Below are 18,805 nucleotides of genomic sequence, written 5' to 3' on the forward strand. Positions count from 1 at the left end.
AGCTCGTGTCAGAGGCTCCATTTCTGTGTGTGCTTACGTGTGTGTGCTTGGCTTACCTGCTTCTTGTACATTCTAATCTGCAGCCTGCAACACGTGAAACCAGGCATAAGCAAAAGTCTGCCATTTCTGTCTCTGCTGTGATAGACTCCTCCAGCCATGCACAGCTACTCTCCAAACACATGTTATAGCATTTGTACAGAGACTTGTTCCATTGTTTTGAGGGCATAGGGAGAAAGAGCTGCTTCAGTTGCTTGTTTCATTTTAAAATGTAATTTTATATAATACAGATCAGCTCAGTTAAAATGCATGACCTTTATTTGTAGGAATATTTCTTGAAGAAACAAAGCTACACATAAGACCAGTGCAGTTATTTTGTCAGTCTCTTCACCACAGCAATAAAACCTCAACCTATTTGCCACTTTTTTATAAATTTGGTGAAGAGTCTGCAGTCTCACCCATTAATAAATTCATAGAGGAATCATTGCTGTATGGAATAAGGGAAAAATTCAGATTAATTTGTCATCCAGGTAGAGGAGAGTTTGAGGAAAAGCTGATGGTCATCTGTGCTGTTTAGCTTTGGGGAGATGGTGTATGTGACTTGGAAACACGACATGAGTCATCTTTGGCTTGTTGGTAGGTAAGGGGCAGGAACTGGGAGTACTGTGGTACTAGGAAGGGGAACCAAAGAGGGTGTTAGGATAAGATATCTTGAAGGATATGTAGAAGAAGATGGTTTGTATTCTATTGCCTGGATATCATTAGGAAAATGTGCTTCATTAGTTCTGTTGTACACAGAACAGTTTGTGTTTATGTTCACTGAAGTACCCAAATATTGAACATTTGTGCATTCATACATATTAGAAGTTTCTGCAGGGAAGACATTTCATTTTCACTACCTCTTCTATTAGCTCAGTATTGTTGCTCTGCATCTACTGTTTCTAATTTTGGCAAAATAGATCAGAAATTTTGGTTGCTGCATACAAGTTTATGTTAATATTTTCCTTAAATAAAATAAAATTTCTCATGGAAAGTATCTGATAAAATTCTTTGTGCATTCTTATGAGGAAGATATGTATTTTAACCAGTGTTTTACTTGTTTTAATCAGAATATTATACAATGTGAAAGGTCTGCACATTAAATCAGTAATAGAACAGAGATTAGAAGTCCTGTCTGAAATACACTATATCCTGCTAACAGTTTCCACATATGGCACTTAATATTTCAGCTGAAGCAATCTTACATAGAGGATTTAGAAACTGGTATCACTTGGCCTTAAGAACCAATCAGGCACTCTTTATTATTAATGCAAAGTTTGGAAAGTTCTAGGAAAGTATAATCGTATTGTTTCAGGAGTTATAAGTAATTGTAGCAGCATCTCTTAATTGATGCAAAATTGGAATAATATAAATTGTAATACTTCAAAAACTACACAGATTCCTGCAAGTCCCAATTGCATAGTGATGATAGTATTCCCTTTATTTAAACTACAGCAGAAAAATACTCATCAAGCATAGCACAAGTCAGCACATGTATCACTAAATATAAATCTCTCATCTTTTCTCGCATGCAGATTTCTCATCGGCGATCTTTCAGATTCTGAAAGTGACATATTTGAGCAGTTGAAAGAATGGGACACCAGTTCAACAGAAGAGCAGCAAAAAGCTTTCTGCCATGGGATAGAACTCATTCCCTGGTACGTGTTGTCCATCAGGGCTGACGTCCATCAGTTCATGCAGCAAGGGGCGACTGTCATTCATTACGACCAGGAGACACATCTCTCAGCTCGCTGCTTCCTCCAGCTCCAGCCTGACAATAGTACTTTGACTTGGACAAAACCCACCACAGTTTGCCCTGCAAATGCCAAGGCAAAACTGAGTGTGCTGGGCAATACTGCTGAGCTTGGTAAATACCAGTTTCTTGGTAATAGTGGACTGGTGGAAGGCTTTTTGGACTTGTTTTCAGCCAAGGCTGTATATATGGGACACTCGGGCATTGATATGCACACTGTGTGTGTTCAAAATAAGCTTTGCAATATGTCCCTTGAAGAAAATGGTATAACACTACTTTATGGACTTCAGACTACTGATAACAAGTTGCTGCACTTTGTTGCTCCAAAATACACTGCCAGAATGCTGTATGATGGATTGCTGGAATTGACTAAAGCTGTAAGAAAAATGAGGAGATTCCCTGATCAAAGACTACAGTGGCTACGGAAACAGTATGTCAGCCTTTACCAGGTAAAAGATGCTGTGATTCTCTATTAAAAAGTTCAAAGATATCAACAGCTTAATGTAATGCAATTAATTTCCATCATAAGTAAGATTAGATTAAAGATTAACACTAAATCTCCAATTTTGTAACACGGATTAAGCAGCAAGATCTGATTCTCCACACAAGGTTATGTCAAACCTTGCAAGTTTTCAATACACTGAGGTTAAATTTTTTTTCTTACAAAGCTCTTCATATGTTTGGAGTTTTGAAATAAATATTTTATTAAATACAAAAGAAAAAAGCAATGACTGTAGTTTAAAAGGCCACCAGAATAATGAGTGATAATAGTTAGGGCCAAAAGCATCCCCAAAGCAGCAAACAAAATAGCCCTGGGGAATTCACTCAGTAATCAAAAATTGTCTCCTCTTGATGTTTCTTTCATTGGTTCCTCAGAGATCTATATTGTTGCTTTAAAAATGTGTCCTTATTCTCCTTGTTTTGTTAACACTGAGAATCTTTGTAGGAGGATGGAAGGTTTGAAGGCCCAACCTTGGCTCAGGCTGTTGAGCTCTTTGGAGGCAGACGATGGAGTACAAGAAGCTCAGGCACGGGATCTCTCACCAAAAGCACTGAGAAGCCCAATGTGCAGAGAAACAACACTCTGGGAATCAGTACAGCTAAGAAAAAGAAGAAAGTACTCATCAGGGTAGAATATTTTGCTATTCATGTGTTTAGTTTCCTCCTTGTAGTCACTGTATAGCTGTGTTCTGAACCAGAGAAAAGAAGTTTGATGATGATGATGATGATTTTAAAACTGTTTATTGTCATTTCAAGTTTGAGGATTATTATTTTCCAATAGTTTGTTCTTTTCTCATGCTTGCAGCATTGTTAGGGTGTGTAGGTGCCAGGGCTAACAGAATGGGACAGAATCTTCATGCAGCCTTTAGGTGCTACCTCGGTATAAAGATAACATACTGGTGGTGATAAAAATCTTAACATGCAAAGTGGTGTCTGGAGGTTGGTGTAATTTTTTTTAATCCTTTATGCTTTCATGTTTCGAAAAACACTACGATTGTTATTCCACATTGCATTAGCTTGCATTTTATCTTGTGTGGGTGACAGGAACATGACCTAGTCTGGCTGTCTCCTCTTTTCCTGGACAAAACTGTTTTCAACAGTAGGCAGGAGAGAGGAAAATGCAGGACTAGCACCTCTATGCTATCCACATTTTCTAGTGGGCAGGTAGAAAGATTCTCAAATACAAGATCCATTCTCTTTAGAGCTCCAGTGCACCAGTGAAATAGTGTAAAACCAGCTGCAGCATTCTAGAGAGGCACAATCATTATCTTCTGTGTGGTGTCAAACTGAGGTAACACCTAATGGTCCCATGCTATGTATCTGTTTACGTTGTCTCTTTTCTACTGTTACTGGCATCACAGGAGTCTGTTTCGTAAGGAATAGCTGATTTATCTCATGGTTTTGTTACAGATTGTACTGAAATGAAATGCAGATAGTAGGTTTGGGATGTTTATTATGTTGCTCATTATTTTAGGGTGAAAGTGGAGAGGCCACTGATGATGAAATGGCAACTCGGAAGGCAAAAAGCTGTAAGGAATATCGTAATAGAAGTGGTTCAGATCCTCAAGATATTGATGAACAAGAAGAACCAGGTAAACATATTGCTTCAGTACTTAAAAATCTGTCAAGGTTTTGCTCAAAGCCTTTTTATGCAGATATTTTTTGTAGTGTTAAAAATAAACTTAAAAAGCTACTTTTGCAGTTGAAAACTCCAAATCTGTGAACTCTGAAATTAACTTCTTTAGTTGTTCATGATTGTTCTTTCATTTAGTTTCAGTAGCATTCCCTATCTATTCAGATAAAATACATTCATAATGTTGTTCAGTACATACTTTTTTAACTGTTTTGGGACAAAGCTGGAATCCTGCTAGTGTCTTACTATGTTTTAATTAATTTTCATATAGGTCTCCTGGACAAAAGCATTTTTATTGGGCCAAATGTAATTGTGATGAAAACTTTGTTTTCTCCTTAGATCAAAATATTATTATTAATGCTTCTCCATCTAACAACCTTCCATCAAGAAGAGCTCACTCTCTGACAGCATCTGGATCTCCCAACTTAGGAGCCACATCATCTTCACCAGCAAGACCAGTCTCCTCTCCTGTAATATCATCAAGCAAAAGTCAGTCTAGGTAAGGGCAAAATCCATTTGATTGAAAAAAGAAAAGAAGCTACTATTACTTACTTATTATCTAATGTGGGGTTTGTGCCCAACTGGCAAAATCTGACAAAAACAGTGCCAGAAATGTCATTAGCCTTTTTGTAGACATCTAAAACACATTGTAGCAGAACACAAGACATTTAAGCTGAAATGCCATGAATCTGAGGATGGCTTTGTAGCAAGTCCCTGAGCAGCATGTTTCAGTTTATATCTGTTACAGAAGCAGATTGGAATGCTGTTCCCAAAACTGCACAAATACAGAGTTTAACTCTTTTTCCAAATCTTCTCCAAAATATAGTTATAGGCATTTTCTGTACAGTGAAAATCAACAGAAATGTTATAGATGTGTGAGCTGAGGTTGTGAGGTTTCTCAGCATAAATAATTTCTACCTGAGGGAGTAATAACCTGTGCTGACATTCCTGGTGATGGCTGAAGTACTATCTTGGGAAATGGAGGAACCAATTTGGAATCTCTTACAGGTGTCTTTTTCTTGAACATTCATCCTTTTTGTGCCACTTAGGCAGTGTAAAAGGTTTTGCTGTTGCAATGTGTGCAGTATCATAGTGCACTATTATGTTAATGCTATAGATACTAATGGTGATGGTAGTCGTAATTACAGTATTAATAATAGCTCAGAGATGTGGACAGTACTTTATAACATACAAGAAGACAGTCTCTACAGAGGCTTTCCAGTGCCTTTCTGGAGAAGGATTGCTGAAATATCATTATGAATATGAATCTTGGGGGTTCCAGGAGAGAACAGTAAACAACAGAAGGGATTACTGCTGCTGATAGAACATTTTATTTGTAGAAACACGTCTTGTACAGTGGTTTCAGTTGTGTATTTCTTGGGGATTGTATTTATACTTAAAATAGTTGGATTTGGCAACAGGTGTGATTAGTAGAGTCACCTGTGAACATGTGTGGTTGGGTTAATGCTGCTTTGTGAGCCTCTTGTGTTCCTTTTGTTTTTCACTGTCATTCACAAACTTGGATTTGTCTTGGCAAGCAATTTTTTTTTTGTAATGGTGAGAACAGCTTTATTTTACACTGAACTGAAGAAATAACTGCTTTACAATCTCTAGAAAATTATTTTGTGTTTTGCAAAACTACTTTTTGCTTTTATGCCAAAATTGTAGTTGTCTCTAAATTAGATTAAAAGGTTCAGTGGAGAGCTCACATTCCCTGGAAAAGGACAGCTAATGTTCTTTTAAATCCTCTCAGGCTTGGGTTTCTGCATGGATCTGTGTGTAGCTAAGCACTGTGGACCTCCCCCAGTTACCACAGGTTTTCCCTGGCAACATTGCCTGGCACTTCCACAGCATCACTTTGTAGAGCAGCCCCAAGTTTGCTATGACCCTTCCTGACAGAACTTGCTTGGGATGTACCTTATAGCTGTTTCATCTGTCCTGAAGGAGTCTTCCTAAAAACAGATTTACATATTTGACCCATTATCTTGACCCTGTTTTAATGAGCCATTAAGAAATTTGGAGCACTGGAGAGAGTTTTATTCCGAAGTAGCTTGCAGCTGCTTTTGTCATTCCTTCAAAGCAGATGGGCATCTGATGAATTTCCAAGTTCCTTGGAAATCTAGTGCTGTTTGTAGAGTGGAGGAAGCAGCAGGATGGTTGATGAGATCCTGGGACACAGAGGACGGGATATGAACATAGAGGACAGAAAACTAGAGTTGGTGGCCTTTTTGGGAAGAGAGAGTAAACCTCCTCACTCAGCAGTCAATCCAGACTGCTACTAATGGCAATTTTGGTGGTTGGTGATGATGGAGTTTCCTTGGGGATTTTGGCTTTTTTATTTAAACCTTTTGTTTGTATTGTTTTCCCATTACTCTGGAAGATAATCTTTAGTGATCAGATTGGGTGAAATGGTGAGCATTTTTTTCTGCTCTTGGTCTCCCATTTGGTACCCTCCAGTTCCAATCTGTTTTCTGGAATCTAGAGGCTTTCCTCATCATGGTTTATTTTTCCTGTCTTATAAAAATGCTGGGAATTATTTTAGCTAAAAAAGTTTTATGCAGTATGTCAGTACTTTCCATAGTGATGTCAAACAAATCCAATATTATCAACTAAAGTAGATGGTATTTTTTAATACTTTTAAATCACATTTTGTTTTCAATTGCATGCATCCATCCCATGCCAGGAGTAAACTCAGGAATCTGGTCCAGCCTATTTGTGTAGAAAGTCACCTGCTTGCAGGCATGTCCTTAGGAATACTGGACAACAAGCTGGTCCTGTTTTTCCATCACAGCTGTCTGAACTATTTGTACTTATCCTGATGGCAAAATTCGTAGAAGAATGGATCAGTCAGTATATTTGAACATTACAGAGCATTAAATCTGACATGTGATCTGATATTCTGAAGGAAATACTGTAACTTGTGCAGTTAATTATGGTTCAAACTAGATAGTTCTTGATATTTGTGTTGTTGCTTAGATCCTGCCCTTTTCAGGGTGCTGTTGCTGGCAGATCCCATTCCTGTAATGTGTGTTCATTGGTGTTTAGGCCCAGGAAGGGACTCAACATCTCAGCCCCTCATTGCAAGTTACTCCGTGTAGTTCACTAAGGACTTGTTCATACTGCTCAAGTAAGGCCTAACTGTAATTACTAGTGCAAATCCTCTAGAAGGCTAAAGATTTTGGGACGTGACTTTTGGAAATGTGCTGGTTCTACTTCAAAAATGCAGTTCAGCTGCACAACTTAGATTAATGATTGCAGTTACAGAACAATCTATTTTATTATTTTGTCTTCAATGGACCTTATACACAGCCTGCATTACAAGAATATTGGCATTGTTTTCTTTAAAGGGAAAATAAGTGCTTTCATTTGTGCCATGTGCATGAAGCCTTTTTTCACATGAAAGTTTTAAATTGCATAATATACATTACTCATTCTGATAAAGTTTACAGTTGTCTTGAAGAAAAAAAATAGCTGCTATAAACCAAGAAGGTAGAAAACATCATTATGCATCTTAGAAGATGATGCTTTATTTGCTTCATCCAGCTTTGGTAATAAATGCATTAAGGAGAGCACAAATAAACTGTTAATACACTAATGCATAATATTTCAGTTAAGTAGAAGTTTAATGTAACCAAACTACAGCAGTCTTTTTTTGATTTAGCACATGGAGCAGCAGTAGCTGGCATGGCCGTGTCAAAGGAGGAATGAAAGGATTTCAGAACTTCATGGTGTCTGATAGTAACATGACTTTTGTGGAATTTGTAGAGCTCTTCAAATCTTTCAGGTAAAAGATTTTTTTTTCTGTACTAATTTCATTCATCCAAGTTTATAAAAGAGCAAAAATTGAATTTTTCTGTTCTTTTTGCAGTGTTCGTAGCCGCAAGGATCTGAAAGATCTTTTTGATGTTTACGCTGTGCCTTGCAATCGATCTGGCTTAGAGCCTGCTCCACTTTATACTAATTTGAAGATTGATGAAAATAGCAGTGGATTCCAGCCTGATTTAGGTTTGTTAAAGAGAAAAATGCAATTGTTAGACTGCTGAGCAGTTTCAGTTATTTCCCTTAATAAAATGTGTCTCCTTATCAGTTACAAGTGTAAGTAGAGGACTGCTGCCATGCCTCCACTAATACTAGTTAGTGGACTATAAGACAAAAATGAAGGGAAGGAAAAATATTCCAGCTTTCCATTAGCCAGATATATTTGTCACTGGTAATAGCAGAGGGATAAAACTTGTTGCTGAATGGCTGAGCCCAGGGATCTGTACAGGTTGCAGGAGTCCTGGAAGGGCTAAAACACTGAGCAAATATAGTGAGGAGAAATAAAGAGGCTGTGCCCTGTGTCCCATTTGACTGTTTTTTTCTTATCTACTTCCCTAGTGGATCTGCTTTATTTGGGATAAAGGGGAAGGAAGCCTCTGTCCCTCTTTACATTTCTCAGTTACCATAATCTAAGTCTGGGACTTTGGACACATGTAAAGAAAACAGTCTTTCTGCCAAGCAGCTTGTGGAGAGGGTGCAGAACAATTGGCATATGAAACTGGAAGAAGATAAAGGGAAATTTAACAGGAAGGTGTGGGGTTGCACAGAGTGAAGGAAAGGCTTTGAGGCTGTTTGTGATGGTGAGATGGAGCAGGAGAGTCCTGGGTGTGTAAGAGGCCGTGGATCCATGTTAAAGGTTCCAGAATTTTGTTCAGAGTAATTGGATACTTGTAATCTGCTCACATGCATGCTTAATTCTCTCTCTTTTATTAGTGGGCAGAAACAAGATGATTTTGTTCTAATTTACTGCTAAAACACCCAGTGAGATACTTGTGTGTATTGTATACTAAGTTATATTCTATACAGGATATGTAATACACATAATTGTTTAGCTTATACTTTTATTTCCTCATTTTTCTTTTAAGATTTGTTGACTAGAAATGTTTCAGACCTTGGTTTGTTCATTAAGAGCAGGCAGCAGCTATCAGACAACCAGAGGCAAATATCTGATGCTATTGCTGCTGCCAGCATCGTAACCAATGGTACTGGAGTTGAAAGCACCTCACTGGGAGTGTTTGGAGTAGGAATCCAGCAGCTGAACGACTTCCTAGTGAACTGCCAAGGAGAACACTGCACCTATGATGAAATCCTCAGTATTATCCAGGTCTGTAATACAAATATCTTGCATTTCCTTTTTACTAGAACTCCAGTTACTTCTGTTTTCCCCATTAACATTGTGTGTTGTTCAGAATAGCATCTGTGTGGGTATCTCCTTTCACACTGATACTGTCTCTACAGTTTGCTTGAATTTAAAATTTAATACTATCTTTATTTTGGACTAGAAAATTGTATGGATGTCCATAAATATATCCATTAAAAATGCAAATAAATAGTTTTATTAGCAATGTGTACTTTAGTAGAGAAGGGATGTCACCACCTACAAAAAGTGTTCATGACAATTTTTTTATTTTTTCTTTGTCTGGTCCCGTATTTGATTGAGCGTAATCTTACATTGGAACTTTAAAAAGCACCATTTCCACATATTAATGTTTTATTGTAAAAAAATCTTCCAGAGCAAACATGGCCACTTTATTCCCTTATGTACCATGGCTGAAGATTTTAGAAACTGTAGAAAACTTTTTATTCCTTCAAATTCCTCCATGTGTAATTGGTATACTCCAAAACTAAGTCCCTGTTTAACAGTTAACAAAGGCTAAAAGCTATATATAACTATCAACATGTAAGATAGAATTGCAGAGTTTAAAAGACTGAAATTCTAAAGAAACTTCAAGTTGGAATACCACAACTCTTGTTGACATGGTGGTATGTTGTATTTAAGCATATTAGATAGGAGTAGGACACCTGATCATAAATCTTTCTTAATTGCAATTTAATGGCTGTCTCTCCTTTGAACAGGAGGTTGGATTAGGCAACATCCCTTTCAACCTGAATGGCTGTTTGATTTATGATTATGATTTTAGTATGTTTGTGTAGTCATTTGTAAAACACACTTTGCAGGCACCTGATTCATTATTCACAAAAAGACTGTGTTTAAATACTAACTGTTTAGTGCTATGAGCAGACTACATATAAAAACAGGACAAGACATGTTTCTAAGAGTTTTATTATTTGTCTGTTTGATTTCTTCCTCCTCATAGAAATTTGAACCTAGTGTGAACATGTGCCAACAGGGGCTGCTATCTTTTGAAGGATTTGCAAGGTAATTACTTTTGTGCTTTTATATATATATATATATTTGTATGTATATGTAAAAAGATGGTACCAGTGTATTGATGTTTCTCAGAGAGTCACAAAGTGCTCATCACAGCATAAAATTTCCTCGCATCTTCTCACTTCTAGATTTTTGATGGATAAAGACAACTTTGCCTCCAAAAATGATGAGTCACAGGAGAATTCTGAGGACTTGCACTTTCCTCTCTCATATTACTACATAGAATCCTCACACAATACTTACCTTACTGGCCATCAGCTTAAAGGGGAGTCCTCAGTGGAGCTCTACAGCCAGGTATGCAGGATTGGATTGTTGTGTAGCTTTCAACATGAACTTGTTTGTTTTACTGGCAAGTTTCAGGAACATGACCTTTTTGCTTTGAAAATCTAAATGTCCTAAACCCCTGCTTGCAAAACGTTGGAAAACATGATGTGTGGGAAAGCTGCCTGTAAGCACAGTTGTGCTCAAATGCCTTTTCTAAAGCAAAAAAATGGCTTTAGTTTGAGATTCATAGCATTTAGACACCAGTCGGTCTGACCCAACCTACTAAAATTAGACTTTCCCACAGGAAAGACTGATCTAATATTTTAGTTCATTCAGATGTCAGAAACACTACTGAGATACTGTACATTGCACTGCAAAGACTAATTTCAAATAGAACTATAACTTCTAAAAATGTTACTTCTAGGAATATTCTACAGTTTTTAGACTTTATGTCTGATTGGTGCTGATGAGGAAAGGAACAGCTTCTCCCCTGGGCTTTCAGTTCTGTACTTGTTTGTGTATGTGTATGCATATATATATATATATATATTTGTGTGTTTACAAAATGCTGGAGAAAGCATCAAACTTCCTGGCAGCAGTGTTTTCATTATGCTGAGAGTTAATGACTCACCACTGAGAATGGACTCATCTGGTGTCCCCTGTGCTCCTTCACCTGGGGTTGTAGGCAGAGAGGTGAGGCTGTGTTAGGAAATCCTGAATAACACAAATGCACTGAGTAATGCAATTGCAGAGGTTCCTGTAGTGGCACTGCACAGTGATCTTAGTATTGTGTTGGTAATAGATGGGAAGTGAGATAGAGATCAACTGCCTTCAAAGTTTGCATGATTAAGAAAAGCTTCTTCCTGTCCCTCAAGTACGTGTTGCCAGCTGAAGGGGCACTTTGTTCTGGCTCAGTGTGTCTGGCTCTCACAGAGGTGGTGGAGTGCCAGCTATGGACACAACTGTCTGAAATAAAATTATTCAGGTTTTGAGTAGAAGTAATTTTTTCTTTGTTCATGAATGGTTTTGCTGGAAATGGTTTTAATTTTTGGGTTCTTTCTGTTCAGTAAAATATTAGCTTGTAGTAATGACAGGCATGCTAAATACTGATCACAATAATAAGCTGGGCCAAAAGATGGATTAGCTCATCTCTTCCTTCATCCTTCCTCTTTGCTTCCTTGGTTTTCTAGCAATGGCTTTCTAAAATAAATAAATGAATAATTTAAAAATTGATGAATGATTTGATGACTGTAAATAGCTTGATATAATTGATTAACATGGCCTGGCACATTTCCATTGTAACCATACTCATAGAAGTTTCTTAATACTTCATTTTCAGACTATCTTTTATTTATAAAACTAATAATAACAAAAAAAAACCAACAAACAAACTGCAGGTACTTTCCCCATAAATGATCATGAGAGCAACCTGAAATAAATTGCCATGTTGCTTTATAGCTGTTTTTGCAGGTAGAAGTATGGGAATGTTTCTCTCTCTCAGAAAATTAATCTATACAATAAGAACCACCTTCTGCAAACAGATTCCATGTGTCCTGTATGATACCATGAATTTCAAAGCTTTTTGGTAAATCTCCTAAGAATATACATGCTTTGCTTAATTTACCCAGTCTTTTTCAATGGGAAATAAGGAATTCAGTTAGGGAATGCAGTTAGCTGGGGACTGTACATCCCATGGGCTGTTCACTTCACAGAGATTGCTCTTTGCAGCAATTTTGCTGAATCACTGGGCTTTCATTCAGCTCTGCAATGTCTGTCTTCTGCTTTGATGGCATGACACTGTAGTTTAGATGTGCTTACACTCTTCAATTGCATTATAGGTTCTTCTACAAGGCTGCAGAAGCGTAGAATTGGACTGCTGGGATGGTGATGATGGGATGCCTATCATTTATCATGGGCACACCCTTACTACAAAGATCTCTTTTAAGGTATGCTGGTAATGCATGTAGAAACAAAAAAGAGGGAAGTTATTTTTTCTGTAATGAAGGGGGGGAAAATTGCCTACTAGAAAAATGCAAATTCTTATGTGCTAAAAATTTTAATAAAATATAAACTATATATTATGTCAGACATGAAATTCTCAGTGGTAAATATGCTTTCAAGTTAGTTTTTGTAGCATATGTAATGTAATTTTCTGTCTTTTTGTTGGTACCTAAGTAACAAAAGTAGGTGTTACCACTTGTGTTGTAACAAGACGCCAGCTTGCTTTGAAAGCACAGGGTGGCCTCTTCCTTCTTGCAGAGGAAAGCAGATGTCTCCCCTCTCAGCTAGCAGTAGGTTGACTGAGAGCTGCAGAATGCTGCTGTGTTCTTTCAGTGCCTCTCTCTGTGTCTGTCTCTGGCAGGAGGTGGTGGAAGCCATCGATCGCAACGCGTTCATCACCTCCGACATGCCGGTCATCATCTCCATAGAGAACCACTGCTCGCTGCCCCAGCAGCGCAAGATGGCTGAGATCTTCAAGGTGGGCCCTCCACTGTGGTCAGGTATTCCCAGCACAAGTCCTGGGGCTTTCCATAACACATCACCTGTTCTTGATGTTTCAGAATGTATTTGGAGATAAGTTGGTGACAAAGTTTTTATTTGAGAGTGACTTTTCTGATGATCCCATGCTGCCTTCCCCTGGCCAACTGAGAAGAAAAATCCTGCTTAAAAACAAGAAGCTGAAAGCCCATCAAACACCAGTGGATATATTGAAACAAAAGGTACAGTCCTTCCTTAAGAGCAAGCAGTGAGACCCAACTCTTGTTAGAAATAGTTCATTTGTGTTTGAAGTTTTTGCTAACCCCAATGTACAGCAGAATAATCTAATGCACATTCATGCTTGGATAGTTCACAGTGGATTGCAGTGCTTTCAAAAGCAGACAGCACATACAGTAAATTATAGCTACAGCTTAACTAAATTTTAGTGTCTATTAATTTTATAAAACTTCATAATATTATGATTAACACCATATGCCCTGTGTGACAAACATAAATAAATCTTTTCTCTGAGGTTTTAACATTTACTATTCATGTTTACTGAGAAGTAATCATATGCAATGAGTATGTGTGTGTATTTACAGTATGTAATCATTTTTGGTAGAGTTCTGCTTTGTTTCTTTTTTCAAACTCAAGCCAGTCAAATACTTGATTTTTAATTGACTTTCTGTGGGATACTCTGCTACTCAAATGGTGTTTATTCCCATTTGAGAATTTTTTTGATTTTTAGAATTTAGGCCTGCATCTCAAGTAGCCTCAATCTAATAATGTCTATGGTTAGTCAGCAGTTCAATTGAATCCTTGAAAAATAATTGCCATTACTCAAAATGTAAACACAATTGCATTAGACTTAAATTCTTGTTATCAGATGAGTAAATCACACTGATCATACCAGTATATAGATATTCTCCGTCTTTTGAAAAAGTATTTAACTGTTTCTGAAACAGCATATCTCAGACTGGAAAAAGGCAGTCTTGAATGATGTGCAACTTTGACATTTTTCCATAATTAATTAGGTTTCATATCTTATTAAGTGTTTTTCTTGCAATACAAGTTCTCTTTATGTTCAAACCCCCAAAGTGGTATTTTAGCGTGATGTTAACAATCTTACTTATTTCTCACTTAATATATATTTAGTGCTTTCATAGAAATAAAACAAGATACAAACATGAAAACTCTTTTTCTCTTCAAAAGTACTTAGCAATGATGTAGTAAGTATTTCTGTTGTTGTAGGCTCATCAGCTGGCACATTTGCAAGCACAGGCTAGCAATGGTGCTAGCAACCCCACACCTACCAATGAAGAGGAAGAAGATGAGGAAGATGAATATGACTATGACTATGAATCTCTCTCTGATGGTAATTATATTTATTTCTTTGTTTGTTTGCTACAGTGCTTTTGTTAGAACTGTAGTAACAAGATGTGAATATTCTAGTTCAGGCATGAGCTGGGTAAGCAGTGTCCTTGCACAAGTCTGAAAAGGCTGAAAATCTTCAGCTGGTGGAGAAGAGGGGTAAATTGGAAGCCGGTTTACTAAGTCATGAAGTGGTGGATTAAGGGAAGCACAGAATGTTACTCGTTAGATCTAGCAGGTGCTCAGTAAAGCAAGTGGAAGATCAGTCTAAAATAGGTAAAATATTTGTTTGTGCAGCTGGTAGTAAACTTCTGGAATGTGCTGCCTTGGGAAATTGCAGAGCCAAATGGCATCAGCCTATTAAAAAAAAAGGATTGGACAAATTCATGAAGAGATGTATAAGCAATTGTTATTGGTAGCAGTATTTGGTCCAACATCCCTATTATTCAGTGATTGTGGTTGTTGGGGTGGTGATTAGTGGCTGGTTGCTCTGTTGCCACTATCAGAAAGAATACTGGGTTAGATGGACAACTGGTCTGACAGAGCTGGGGGTGTCCTCCTGAGTGAGCAGTGAAGGGCTTCACTCACTGCACTTTTCATTCTGCTGGGGGCCCATTTAAGTTCTAGGTGCCATGTTCAGAGAAGGTGTAAGGCTCAAGCATGTCCTGCAGCACAGGGCTTCTTTTCAGGTGGTCTCTTGTTTACGTTACTTGCTCCTGTGTTTAGTGATTTTAAAAATAGTCACAAAATTAACAAATGCAGTTCAAGACTTGACGCTGCTTGTGGAATAGCAGTGTTGTTTATGAGTTTGATGTCAATGCTGCCTTCAGTTGCATTTTGCCTGAAAGTTGGCCTAGCTGACTCCTTGAGCATACTCTTTGTGAGCAGCAGGGTGGAGATGCTGTAGATGTAAATTGCAGTGAAAACTCAAATCTTTGCTAACATATTTGCAAGAAAATTTTGCAAACTGATTGCAGTAAGTGACTTTTTAGCACTGTTCTAGTTAAGAGAAGGTTTGAAAAATCTGGAGCTAGCAAGAAACATTTACACCTTCCAGTATGTGAAGGAATCTGCAGCATGGTTTACTACTTTATTACAATGATTATTCTTTGAAGTCTTTAATTATCTTAGTATTTTGTTAAAACTAATCTAAATAATAGTCTGTAAACTTTCTAAAAGAGATTCAGTTTTATTTTTCTTACCAATACTTTTTTTTTTTGTGTAAGGCTAATAGTTTTACAACTGACACTTATTTTTCATTTCTCTGGCTCTAAATCTTAATTCCCTTTACTCTTATTCCCTCTCTGACTCGTTTCCCTGTAGCTGATGTCCTTAATGCTTCTCCTGCTCCTAACAGCCAGGAAGGTAAAAGCCACTTGGTTGAGCATTTTAACTGCATGAAATCAGCACTGCATCTTCAGCCTGTTCAATGTGACAATGTGAATATATAGCTTCTACTTCATATTATAAATGCAAGCAGATATTCTTACATGGCATTGTTAACTGGTCAGGAACTGTTAGAAGCCTGCATGTGTGACACTTATTCTGCATAAAATAATATGCATCAGGTCAAAGCATCAGGATTATCAGGAATAAATTGAAACCATTCCTTTTGTGAAAACTGTAGCATTTTGGTCCAGAAGGACCACATCATTATTAGGCATACTGTTCTCTGAAAAATATGTAGCTTTGAAGAGGTATTTCTATAGATATAAAAAATACTTGTGCATGGTGAAAGTAAGGAGAGGAAAGCCAAAAATTGCTGTACAAAATGTTTACGTATTTGATGGGGTTAGTTGTGCTTGGTCTTTGGCATTTTTTTGTCATTCAGGAATATCAGTTGTTTTCAGATGACAAAATTAATTCATTAGATGGTTTGGTTTTAAAGATCTTCTGAGCACAAAAGGATGGGCTTTAAAGGAAAGGCAGTGTCTTAACCAAACCCAAGCATTAAATTTTTAAATAGAAGGTTACTACTAGAGGATGATGCTCTGACCAGTAAATGCATTATTTTAGCATCTGATTATTCATATAAGATTCACAACACTGTCCACAGATATTGTTAATTCAAATTAAATTTCCAGTTGAAATTGTTTGGCTTTATGTTTATTAAAATCCCATTAATTTTTAGATAATATTCTTGAAGATCGACCTGAGAATAAATTATCAAGTGATAAACTGCAGTTTGAATATAATGAAGAGACTGCCAAACGACTAAAGAAGGCTGATGGTGCTACTTACAATAATAAAGGAAAGGTAGTTCTGCTTTTTCCCTCTTTCTTCTCAGCTGCACTTTTATATATAACCAGGTTCAAAAGGATTTGGACAGTTTAGGTAGCTGAGACATCAGATAGTAAATGGACTTTATGAAGAGAAACAGTAGAAAGCATGGAAAGACACCAGAGAAAATAGCCTAAATAGAACAAATGCTCAACATACTGTTCAAGAAATGTCCTCAGAGGTTATAGTATGTATAGGCTGCTTGGCTGAAAATTAATATTGATGGAACTGAAGATTTCATCTGAATCTTCAGCATCTTTATGCTTCAAAATAAGTTTAAAATACTGCACTATGATATCAGGTAATCACAGTACCTCTTATTAAATCCTCTGGAAAAAGAACCAGTGTACTGCTGTTTAGTGTATTGCAGAGACTTCTCAATATGGATGTGTTTGTTTTGTCTAAATGTTTGTAGAAGTGACTGATTAAGGCCTTTACACACTACTGCAGAATCAGTAACAGGTGTTGATTCAGATATGTGCACATGGGAGGGAGATTCGTTGGGTGAGAACAGAAACATATAGGAAGAAAGTGATAAAATATTTCAAAGACCTAAGTAAGATATGCAACAGTCCTTCTGCATTCAGTAATATTATTAGTAAATGTTCTTGGTATTGTCACTCAGGTTTACGACATGGAGCTGGGTGAAGAATTCTATCTTCCACAGAACAAGAAGGAAAGCAGACAGATAGCCCCAGAGCTATCAGATCTTGTCATTTACTGTCAAGCAGTGAAGTTCCCTGGTGAGTACACTGCCCTGTTTTATTGCTTTAAGCTTTCTAACTCCTGGAGACTTTATGTTTATGTTTTGGATTAGTTTGAAGTAGTCGAGGAGGTTCTTTCTTCATGATTTGGTTGTCTTCATAATAGCAGCTCCTGGCTGAGAAGCAGTGTTCATAATTTAGGTGAATACATACTGTTTGTCATAATAAAATGTTTACAAAAGTGAAATTTGCCAGTCTTCACAACTTAGACAACTGCTTCACTGCCAAATGCCAGATGACAGAAAGCTTTATCTTGAGAGCTCTGAGTTTCCATGTAAGGACCTACTGAATTAAGAAGGAGAATATTCTTAAGGCCTTGAAGGTAGAGTGTGTCACATTTCTTTAAGTGACCTCTGTTTAGTGTGTTTCACCTTTGCCTCCAGCTGTATTTTCTGTTCTTTCCCAAGTGGACAGGAGAGGAGCCATTTGCAGGAGTAAAGCACCTTTTCATAGGGTGAGTGAGGGCAGCTGCTTGCAGACTCTCACTCAGTCTTCATGGAAGCAGTTATGGAAATCAGAAAATCTTCTTCTGTACAGTAGGAAGAATAACTTTTGCAGAGAAAAGGAGAGGGAGTAACTGAAGAGATCACTGATAGGCACTTGTTCAGTACTGAAATATGAGGTTGGGTATATTTTGGCTCACACTATGTACATAAATACTTTTAAATTGAGAATTTATTGTTTATTGATATGTTTAATGTTTTGAATTAAAAATCTGCTCTTTAGTGGAATGGTTCTCTGTGGAAAAATTAGCAATTCTGCCAGATCATGATCTTACACAAACAGAACTTTAATCAGATTAGAGAAGCTAACCAAACATAAAATAGTGTCAAATAGGCAAGATAAACATGCTGAAAAATGGACGGACATTCTTTCATAACTTTAAAAATTGTAAGTGTCACTTGTAAAAATAATGCCTTCCAAATATCCAGATCTGATACTCTTTTTAATGAAATCTGCAATGAGATATATTTCAAGTAAAATATTTTCTTTTAAAGAAAGATATTCAAGATTAAATGAGGATAGTTTGGGTTGTTCCAAGCATTTTGACACATAAAAAATTCTGATGTTCTAAGAAAACTTTGAAGTATTTAATTTTTAATGTAATACTGGTTATTAAAGAAATACCTGCTTTCCTTCCCAGATTTCTTCCTCTTGATTTAAAGGGATCATGAATAGAACAATTAAGAAGATTATCTCCTTTCACAGATGAACACATAAAGCTGTAGAAATTACTTTTCCAGCAAACTTTGTCTCCTTTGAGACAAATACTACCTCCTCTGTAGGCTCCCATGGCCACCATGCCACAGATTGCTCTTCTCAGCTGGAGGGCACAGATGTGGTGCAGTGCCCTGCCCAGTATTGCCCATGAATGATGGGAGCAAGGCTGCTAGATCCATGACTATGTAGCTCTAGTGCCTGTGTTCCTAACCAGCTCAGAAAATGCAGGAGTTTTGGAAACAGGGAGGGTAGAATTCATGTCAGTGTCTGATCAATGGTGTAAATACTTTATT

General features: G+C 37.2%; 1 protein-coding gene across 4 annotated transcripts in view; it reads left to right on the top strand.

Annotated features, from left to right (window-relative positions):
• PLCE1 (phospholipase C epsilon 1) overlaps positions 1 to 18,805 on the top strand; it is a 140,019-nt gene that overhangs the window by 103,122 nt on the left and 18,092 nt on the right. For all 4 annotated transcript variants that reach the window (XM_077183064.1, XM_077183063.1, XM_077183065.1 and 1 more), the window contains 15 exons: positions 1,572 to 2,238; positions 2,736 to 2,918; positions 3,765 to 3,882; positions 4,263 to 4,422; positions 7,585 to 7,707; positions 7,792 to 7,928; positions 8,828 to 9,066; positions 10,061 to 10,122; positions 10,263 to 10,428; positions 12,237 to 12,344; positions 12,761 to 12,877; positions 12,960 to 13,118; positions 14,128 to 14,251; positions 16,379 to 16,503; positions 17,153 to 17,270. In XM_077183064.1, coding sequence (XP_077039179.1) covers positions 1,572 to 2,238; positions 2,736 to 2,918; positions 3,765 to 3,882; positions 4,263 to 4,422; positions 7,585 to 7,707; positions 7,792 to 7,928; positions 8,828 to 9,066; positions 10,061 to 10,122; positions 10,263 to 10,428; positions 12,237 to 12,344; positions 12,761 to 12,877; positions 12,960 to 13,118; positions 14,128 to 14,251; positions 16,379 to 16,503; positions 17,153 to 17,270 — 2,606 coding nt within the window. The remainder of the gene's footprint in view (positions 1 to 1,571; positions 2,239 to 2,735; positions 2,919 to 3,764; positions 3,883 to 4,262; positions 4,423 to 7,584; positions 7,708 to 7,791; positions 7,929 to 8,827; positions 9,067 to 10,060; positions 10,123 to 10,262; positions 10,429 to 12,236; positions 12,345 to 12,760; positions 12,878 to 12,959; positions 13,119 to 14,127; positions 14,252 to 16,378; positions 16,504 to 17,152; positions 17,271 to 18,805) is intronic.

The sequence above is a fragment of the Agelaius phoeniceus genome, chromosome 9, assembly GCF_051311805.1.
Source record: "Agelaius phoeniceus isolate bAgePho1 chromosome 9, bAgePho1.hap1, whole genome shotgun sequence".
Lineage (NCBI taxonomy): Eukaryota > Metazoa > Chordata > Aves > Passeriformes > Icteridae > Agelaius > Agelaius phoeniceus.